Below are 9,848 nucleotides of genomic sequence, written 5' to 3'. Positions count from 1 at the left end.
TCGGCTTGGTTTAGGGCGTATTCGGGGTTGAAAGAGTTTTCGAGAAGCAGAAAGCGATTCTGGTGTGTGACATAAATAACTAAAAGTGCTTATGTAATGGAGAAGCACTAATAGAAGATAAAGCGTTTATGAGCAAAAGTGTAACTTATAGGATGTTTTATGGTTCTGAATTCTGATTGAAGAAAACTAACATGGATGAAGAGATTGAACGGATTGAATTTGATGGAGTGCGCATATGCCCGGGCCATGTTGCGAAACCAGATCCAAATCCAAGTGGTAGGCCTAGAAGCTAGTGAGCGCACTCAGCAAACAAACCAAGTCCACTTGGATGGAGTGCGCAAACTGGCTCGGTAGCAATATTTCAAACTTATCACAAGTTAGCATATGTTTTAACTTACTTACGTGACATCTCGTGATTGGTTTATCTGATATCATCATCTTACCGTCCAAGTTGGATGTACTCTAACGAAACATGAGCAAGACTTCAAATGTTAAGGTGAATGCTCTTGTTAGATCATCTCTAATGGAGAACACAAATGAAGTCAAACTTATTTTGATGAACCATGCACACAAAACATACTCCGATAAAATAGTTACGAGAGTTGACATTAAACTGTGAGATGATACTAACTAAGTTCATACTGAGTCAAGTTTTGAGAGACTATCCTTAATATTTCTCATTAATATATAAAAAGAAAAACGAACGAAAAGTTCTCAAAAACTTTAGTTTTAATAAAAAATGATAAATAAAGATGCAAGTAAATAGTACCATGAAAGGTAAAAATGTCATTTTTCATTAAAAGTGAACAATATCAGAAGTATTTCGTTAAAACTTTTTAAAAATAAATCTGGATAAAGTTGAGGGCAATCTAGTATCTTCACTCTCACTTACTCATGCGAGATAGCCGCCCTTAAAATCTCCCATTAGCCCGGGGTCCGCGTATGTCACATCGGTCTTATCCCCAACTACACGCTTCTCAATCTACACGCCACATGAGCATTCCCTCTGGATCCGACGAACGTTCCAGATCTCTCTCGATCTGAATACTTGTTCGACCTTTAACGCCCACGCCGCCGATAAATAACTACCCGGTCTCCTTATTTCACTCCCTCTCTGGTCTCCAGTCCAATCGCACTAACAAAGTCGTTAAAGTACGCCTGATCTGCTAACTTACGCCGTTCATTCAGAAACATGGGCCTACTTGATCAGCTTTGGGACGACACCCTCGCCGGGCCTCAGCCCGACAGCGGTCTTGGGAAACTTCGCAAGCACAAAACCTTCAGTTTCCGGTCCAGCTCAGCCACTGGTGCGTCGTCGTTTTAGTATTTTTCTGGCGGCGCGTGTTAGCACACGTGATGAACGCAACTAACTGCTAAGCCTTTACCAATTTTACATTAAATTCTCCAGGAATAAAAGTTTTTAATCGAAAATCTCTGATCATTTGCAAGTAGATCAAACGGTTGAAAATGAAACTAAAACATGAAAATGTTGAGATCATGCGGCTGATATTAATTAGGGGTGGAAATCTTGTTGGAAGTTTAATTGTTTGTTTTGGTTGAATTAGGATCGTCAGATGGCGGAAACGTAAGATCGTTCGATGGGAATTCGCCGGAAGAGGCTAAAGTTACGCGGAGTATTATGATAGTGAAGCCCCCAGGTTATGGGAGCGGTAACGGCGGATCAGCTCCGGTTTCGCCAGCTGGGGTTACTTCTCCAATTTCGCCAGCTGGGTCTACGCCGCCGGTGTCCCCGTTTTCTGGTAAGCATTTGAAATGTCAGATATGCCTCTGCCTCATTGCATGTGGGACCAGGTTTCCACAAATGGTGGAGCCTCCACTCATCACTGATGTGTTTGGGAGACAAGGGTGTAGTAGTAATTTAACTCAATATCTATGTTCTAGAATTTGGTATGGATGTCTTTGTTAATTGACGTTTTTGCCCTTGTTGAAATATCATCAAATCTTACATTCTTAAACCAGATTTTTTTTTGTCATTTAGTAACAATAACGAATATGAACAATGTGCATATAGAGCTATTCTTTGTTATGAGTATATTTTTTTGCGTACGTGTTAGATTATAGTGATTTGTGTCTGATTGTTAGTGATTTATAAATGCATTGTAAGGAGTCGAGCAGTGTCCGTAAGCAAATGTTGATAGTGTTGTGTTGACGGTGGTTTTAGGTGGCAGGGAGCCATTCGGGCGGTTTCGAAGGAAGTCAGGGTCGGATGCATACGAGAAGGCGAGCCAGGTCGTTGGAGGAAGGAGCGCCCGTTCTCCTTACGACGTGTGACATATGAAAGCTGCGTTCTTGTCCAATCGAAATCTTCCATGAGATGAAATGAACGTGTTTTCTGTGGACGGATCAGCCATGCATGGCCGAAAGGACAAAGAAACTGTTTAATTAGGGTTTCCACGTGCTAATAATGTATTGATATAAGTAAGCATTTTGCATGCTAGGGTTTGGGTGTTGTTTGTTCTGGGTTGCAATCTAGTGAGTGCGCGACTATATATATATAGTAGTAGTTGTTTGTAAGATGTGAGAGTGCCGATGGATTTGGAGTTGGAGTTGGAGTTGGTAAAATCTGATCTCTGCTGTTATCTGTAAAGTGAGTGCTTAATTTTCCCTTGCAAGTTCCTGCTATGGTGTTTGAATAAGAAAACTATATTACATCTATAATCTGCTGCTTGTGTCAATATTACTCGTTCAGTAATGCTAGGAAGACTGAATTTATAGATTAAATTAAACTAAACAATGTAAAAGTTGATGATTGGATTTAGTATTTCTAGCATTACTTTTACTCGTTTTAGATGGAACCTGTATGCTACGTGCAAAAAAATAAAAAATAAAAAAATAAAAAAATCAATGACGAAATTTGTCGAGCGCTTGGTGGAATGTGCTTTCATATCGACAAATGTCAAAGCAATTTGCCGAATGATGTTAAGATTTCATGTCGAGTGTTGTGGACATGAGTGTCCTATCATTTTTTAAGAGCATTTCACCACACACTTGATGAGTACAAAAAGATTTCGTACATATATCTTTTTTTTATTTTATGAACAAACGATATTATCTACATTAAGGGGGTGGGGGAGTGAGTTAAATTTCACCATAGGCCACCCATAATAATGTGGTTCAAATTCGCCTTTAGCGAGAATCGAACCTAACATCTCACTTACAAGTAAAGAAGAATAACACTAGATTGTAGTACTAAGTCGTGTACATTCATCTTTCTTGGCATTTTCCTATGTAGATTTGGTAATTGGACCATCGGAGTTGAAGTGGAGGAGCGAAAAATATAAGAGTTGAAGTTGACACTACACTCCACACACAATTTTTTTTTTTTTTTTTTTTTTTGTTTTGAAATTGAAGTACGATATTCATAGATAACAATTGAAAACGTATAAAGCTGAAAGAAAGGTGCATAACATGGGTCTTGATAAAAATATTGTTAGGAATTTCAACCCGCTCTAAGGAAAAAAGAACGTCCCACACCAACATAATCATAACTTAAATTTTATCTTCTACAAGAACATATAAAATGATATCTGGTGGATCTTCGAACCAAGTCGCGTCGAGAATGGAAGTGAGGCTAAACCTTGCTAGGTGGTGAGCCACTTTATTAGCCTCACGTTTGTAGAAACTGATCTTCTCCTGAGAAACATTCAACAATAAACGCCAGGTGCCATCAATGATATGACCAAACTGACTGAAATTGGCGCTAGTGTCCTTCTGGTTACTCGCCACCACCATGAAGGCATCCCCTTCCATTTCCACCTGCAGAGCCCCTCATTTCTGCGCAAATTCAGCTGCTCCACGAACAGCCAAACTCTTAGGCAGCAGTGGTGAGGTGATACCCTCAAATTGCTGCACTTTTGCAGCCACGAACTCCCCCCCTCGACTGGGTGAACGGAGCATATCACCACCCCGCTATAAGAAGGAATTTCTATCCGTTCATATGCTCCACACCGTAAGCAGCAGCAGCTCAAAGCTATCATTTAACAGAGAAGATACCATCCTAGCTAGCCAATGATGAACCCTTCACGCAAGTCCGTGCCAGTGTGCAAACCAAGTGCACTAGATAACCAAATTGCACTCGTCCTCGACCATTGCAGCAAAGCATGCTCCACCGTTTCCCGGTCTTTATCATAGAACATACAAGTCACCTCCGGCAAGACCTTACGCTTCATCAAATTCACCCGAGTTGGAATGGCATTAGAACATGAAAGTTGATGATTGGTTTATTACTTAAGCGTTGATAAACGTACTCATTTCTATTAGTGACACATCATTTAATTTGCAAATTTAGTTTTTAAATTTAGTCTCTTTAGTATTACCCTAAAGAAAAATGAATGAGATAAACAGGGACATTCAATCATGAAGACAAACGAGGAATGCTTGTGGAGTGAGGCTAGCTTTTAACATCTGTTAGGTTCATAGTTGTTGTCAATGGAAAGGGATCCCTTCCTCCTAATCCATCAAATTAAAGGATCCGTGCCATTGAAATTTGATTCAACGGCTACAAACAGGAGTCCACGTTAAAAATTATAATAACTTTAGCCGTTGAATCAATTTTTAACAGCAAAAATCTCCTAATTTGATGAATTAGGAGAAAGTGATCCGAAGAGGATCCTTTCCGCTATCAATTATGTTTGTTGAAACAAATGTAGTAAAAGTTCTTTTGCTAGAAATTTGTCATCAAATTTTTGTTTTACTTGAAAACCAAAATAGAGTTGATAATTGCAAAAGACACATTAATTTTAACAATTTAAGTTGTCAAATTTGTATGTCTGACTGAAATTTGGGTGTGATTTGATAACTTTTTAGAAAGTGGAATCTACACCTACTACCTAAATAGTTAACAGAGGCTTATATGAGTCTCGAAGAGGAAATCATTTATTCTTCCAAATAAATCAAATAAATGATTCATCATAAAAGTGAAAGTGATCCCAACCTTCTTCGTGGGTGTATTTTGTAATTAGCTAAAAAAATGAGGGCACTTTAATTAAAAAGGCTTCAACAATTTTTTTCTTAATCAAAGCACTCAACAACTTTTATTTAATACATATATAAAGTTCCTTTTGGGGTCACAAATTTCATCAAAAGATATGGACAGAAATGTCCCTCAAACAAAAAACTTTAAAAACAGTTCAAAATAATGCATCAAATGGGGTATGGGTATTTTTGTCATTTTAACAGTGATTTTTTTAATAATTAATTTTTTTGTGCATTTTTTTTTAAATAATTAGTACCTCACCATAGGCTTGCAATAATATGATTCAATCAGTTGTTCATTAAATATTATTTTCTCTATTTTAAAACACGTTCAAAACATAGGCGTGTAATACTGGTTATAAAAAAGGTTTTTCGTACCTGCATAATAACGTGATTAAATTAGTTGTCCGATGATTTTTTTTTATTGAACAAACGATATTATCTACATTAAGGGAGAGGGGTGGGCTTAGCCTCACAATGGGCTAGCAATAATATGATTCAATCAGTTGTTTATTAAATATTATTTTCTCTTTTCTTAATGAAAATTAAATAGAGACCGGTTTTATCATGTAAATTCAACTGCTTTGATTGGTTTATAAGAGGTTTCTTCTAGTATGATCTAAGATTATTCATTTACTTCAAATATTTGACTTTTCTTTTGTCAATTTACGCATATATGTATTTAAAACGTTTAAATCGCGCATAGCACGTTGTGATTTAAAAAATATTTTATGCTGGCGCGTGAGCGCGTGCATGAAAGCTAGTTCAATAGAAAGGACACAAATTATACACACTCAACTTTTATCAACAATAAGAACAAAAAATATAAATTATTTAATAAGCCATGGCAGCTAAAGCGCGCATACCACATGTGAGGTCACAAGCTAGTCAACCTTCTCTCTTTCACCCGTCCCATCATCTCCCGATCACACATCGTCCCCATCGGAAAGGGATCCTCTTCGGATTCTTTCCTTCTAATCCATCAAATCAAGGAATTCGTGCTGTTGAAATTTGATTCAATGGCTACAAATAGAGGTCCACTTTAAAAGTTATAATAACTTCAGTCGTTGGATCAAATTTGAACGGCACGGATTCCTTGATTTGGTGGATTAGGAAGAATGGATCCAGAGAGAATCCCATTCCGTCCCCACCCCTCTCATGTTTCATGAATTTTCTTAAGGATTAGGATTCATTCTCCTCTTTCTATCTCCTTCCTTCCTCTTCTTTCACATTATTTATTTTGTCTTTGTCTTTCTATATAAAATTAATATAATATGTTAACGTGGTTCAACCGTGACCGTTCAAATAGAAAGAAAGAAAAAAGAAGGAAAAAAAGAGGGGAGATAATCATACTCCATTTATCATTGCCTTTGTGTAAGAAGAAGATAAAGAAGGGGGAGAAACATCGAGATTTGAGGGATAGGTAGGGACGAGTGAAAAGGAAAGATGAGAGAGAGATAGGTGGGATTCGCAAAGTGGAAAGAGGAGAGAAAGGAGGAGGGTGGGGCTCCGTGTGTGAAAATGGGATGGGCTTATGGGCAAAGGGATTCTTTCTAGATCCCTTCTTCCTAATCCATTAAATCAAGGGATCCGTACCGTTGAAATTTGATTAAACGGTTACAAACATGGGTTCATTTTAAAAGTGATAATAACTTCAGTCGTTGGATCAATTTTCAACGACACGGATCCTCTGATTTGGTGGATTAGGAGAAAAAGATTCAGAGATGATTCCTTTCCGGCTCATGGGACCCGCCATGCATAGACGTGTTTTCTGTGGACGGATCAGCCATGCATGGCCGGAAGGAAAAAGAAATTGTTTAGTTAGGGTTTCCACGTGCTAATAATGTATTGATATAAGTATGCATTTTGTATGCTAGGGTTTGGGTGTTGTTTGTTCTAGGTTGCAATCTAGTGAGTGCGCGACTATATAAATATAGTAGTAGTTGTTTGTAAGATGTGAGAATGCCAATGGATTTGGAGTTGGAGTTGCATCTGATCTCTGCTGTTATCTATAAAGTGAGTGCTTAATTTTCCCTTGCAAGTTCTTGCTTTGGTGTTTGAATAAGAAAATTATATTATATCTATAATTTGCTGCTTGTGTCAATATTAGTCGTTTTAGACGGAAATTGTGCACGCAAAAATAAAAATAAATGAGGAAATTTGTCGAGCGTTGGGTGGTATATGCATTCATTCAACAAATGTCAAAGCAATTTGCCGAATGATGTTAAGATTTCATGTTGAGTGTTGTGGACATCAATGTCATGTCATTTTTGAAAAGCATTTCATCATACACTTGATGAGCACAAAAAGATTTTGTACTTGCATCTTTTTTTATTTTTATTTTTAATAAACGATATTAGTCGGCTAAATCTCACCATAAGCCAGTCATAATAATGTGGTTCAATTTTGTCTTTGGCGAGAATTGAACCTAAAACTTCTTACCTACAAGTAAAGAAGAATAACACTAGACCGTAATACTAAGTCGCGTACATATATACATCTTTCTTGGCATTCAAATGGTCATTGGACCATCGGAGTTGAACTGGAGGAGAGAAAAATATGAGAGTTGAAGTTGACGAATCCGGATCCTCGCCTGATCCTCTTTGTGAGGATCCTGAGAATCTGTGAATCATGTCCGTTGATCGTACATCGTGTGGTCATAAATCATTTTAAATATTTTTATTTAAAATTAAATACAAACAGTACCTGACAAAAACTGACCACACAATGTACGATGAACGGACACGATTCCCGGATCTCTAAGATCTTCACCAAAAGGATCCGGAGAGGATCCTGTTGGGAAGTTGACACTACACTTGTGGAGTGTCAATACTAAATATTTTATTATCCAATATTAGAACAGCAAGAAAAATAAAAAAAAATTTGGTTAAATATGCTAAAAAAAAGTTCGGTTAAAATCATGTATACCATTAAAATACAAGTTTTATACAAGATATAGCCGTTAAAAGATTCATTATATGCAAGATTTAACCATATTTTTCAGAGCACTAAACGATACATAACATACGAATAAAAATTGAAAAGAAGAGAGATTAAAGAAAAATGAATGAGATAACGAGGGACAGTCTATGAAGACAAACGAAGAATGAGATTAAAGAAAAATGAATAAGGTTAGCTTTTAACATCTGTTAGTTTCATAGTTGCTGTCAATTATGTTGTGTTGAAACAAATGTCGTAAAAGCTCTTTTGCTAGAAAATTTGTCATCAATTTTTTGTTGAAGGTTACCTGAAAACCAAAGTATGGTTGGTAAATGCAAACGAAACATTAACTTTTAACAATTTAAGTTGCAATTTTTTAATGTCTGATTGAAATTTAGGTGTGATTTGATTACACTTTTAAAAAGTGGAATCTACGAAAACAGTTAACAGAAACTTATATAAGTCATTTATTTGTCCAAATATATCAAACAAAAGATTCAACATGAAAGTGATCGCAACCTTCTTCGTGGGTGTATTTTGTAATTAGCTAAAAAAATGAGGGCACTTTAATTAAAAAGGCTTCAACAAATTTTTTTTCTTAACCAAAAGCACTCAACAACTTTTATTTAATAGAAAGGACACAAATTATACACACTCAACTTTTTAATAAGAATAACAAAAAGAGTTTGTTATTGGCATTTCAAAAATCTGTACTTCAAATTTTCTATAATTAGAAAGAAAAATACACTTATAAAGAATGTATAATGAGATTTTAGAAGTGCTTATAATACTTCTCTAACAAAAAAAATATAAAGTATTAGATATGCCCTTGGCAACTAAAGCGTGCATATTACAAGTGAATACCATGCGCTGGTCAACTCTCTCTCTTTCACCCGTCCCATCATCTCTCGCTCACACATCGTCCCCACCCCTCTCCTCTTTCATGAATTTTCTTTGTTGCCTTTGTGTAAGAAGAAGATAAGGAAGTTGGAAAAAAGAGTACGAGGGAGAGAGAGATATGTTTTTAAGAAATTAGTTTTTTTGTTCTAACTATTAAATAAAGTTGTTTAAATGCTTTTGTTGAGATTCAAATTTAAAGATCTTCTCATTAGTTTTTTTAAAAATTAAGAGTCTGTTTGATACTCTACTGAATCCAACTTTTTTTTTAACTCAAAAACACTTTTTAAGTTTTGGTTTTTAAAAACTTGTTTGGTATGACTATTTTTAGAAATTGGACTCACAACTAACTAAAAAAAATAGTCTATTCTCTAAAAACATCAAAAAGATCCAAAGATAGAGTTTGGTGTTGTTTAATGGATTTTGAGTGCCGATTTTCCCCGTCCGAGAATCTCCATATGCTCTAAGTGGGCGAGCTAGAATCCTTATGTCAGGTTGGTTATTCAAAAGACTTTTTCTCTTTACCCTTTGCATCTTCATCTTTTCGAAAGCCCATACCCATTATTCTGGATCTTCATTAGTCATATTTCTGGTGCAAGGCCTATTCAATAAAGACCTCATTCTCTCTTTCTTTTCTTTCTCCCCCATTTCTCATTTTGTTGATTGAAAGTAACTTATATGTTGTTCTATATCTCCATGAATCTGGGAACTTTTGCTTGCATTGTATGATTTGTATTATTTGGTCTACGTATCGGAACTGATAACATTCGAGATTATGCAGGATTATACACAAAGGATCCCTTTTTGGCTCTCTCTTTAGCCTTATGTCTCTTATTCTTTGGAGGCCTTCCTCCACTAGCAGTTGTTTTTAATAAATATTTTGAGAAATGATGAAATTTTGTTAATAGGATACCAAACAGGTCCTAAAAACTAGTATAGAATCGAAAGGGGCGCGTATGTGGGCCTCGATCTTGTTCAACTTTGCTGGTACTAGCAATCTGAGCCCAAGTCTGCCC

The 9,848-nt window shown here is 36.3% G+C and overlaps 1 protein-coding gene across 2 annotated transcripts; it reads left to right on the top strand.

Annotated features, from left to right (window-relative positions):
• Positions 1-1,102: 1,102 nt before the first annotated feature.
• LOC137722818 (dormancy-associated protein homolog 3-like) lies at positions 1,103-2,679 on the top strand. 2 transcript variants are annotated; one of them, XM_068461914.1, is made up of 3 exons: positions 1,103-1,307; positions 1,566-1,760; positions 2,190-2,679. In XM_068461914.1, the coding sequence occupies exons 1-3, from the start codon at positions 1,193-1,195 to the stop codon at positions 2,297-2,299; spliced, it is 420 nt and encodes a 139-aa protein (XP_068318015.1). In that variant the 5' UTR covers positions 1,103-1,192; the 3' UTR covers positions 2,300-2,679. The 2 variants fall into 2 exon arrangements, with proteins under 2 accessions (XP_068318015.1, XP_068318014.1); XM_068461913.1 differs by having other exon boundaries at positions 1,104-1,307; positions 2,183-2,679.
• The last annotated feature ends 7,169 nt before the right edge of the window (positions 2,680-9,848 follow it).

This window comes from Pyrus communis, chromosome 17 (assembly GCF_963583255.1).
Source record: "Pyrus communis chromosome 17, drPyrComm1.1, whole genome shotgun sequence".
Lineage (NCBI taxonomy): Eukaryota > Viridiplantae > Streptophyta > Magnoliopsida > Rosales > Rosaceae > Pyrus > Pyrus communis.
The sequence above is the reverse complement of the archived record's forward strand: the minus strand, read 5'-3'. Positions and strand labels throughout refer to the sequence as shown.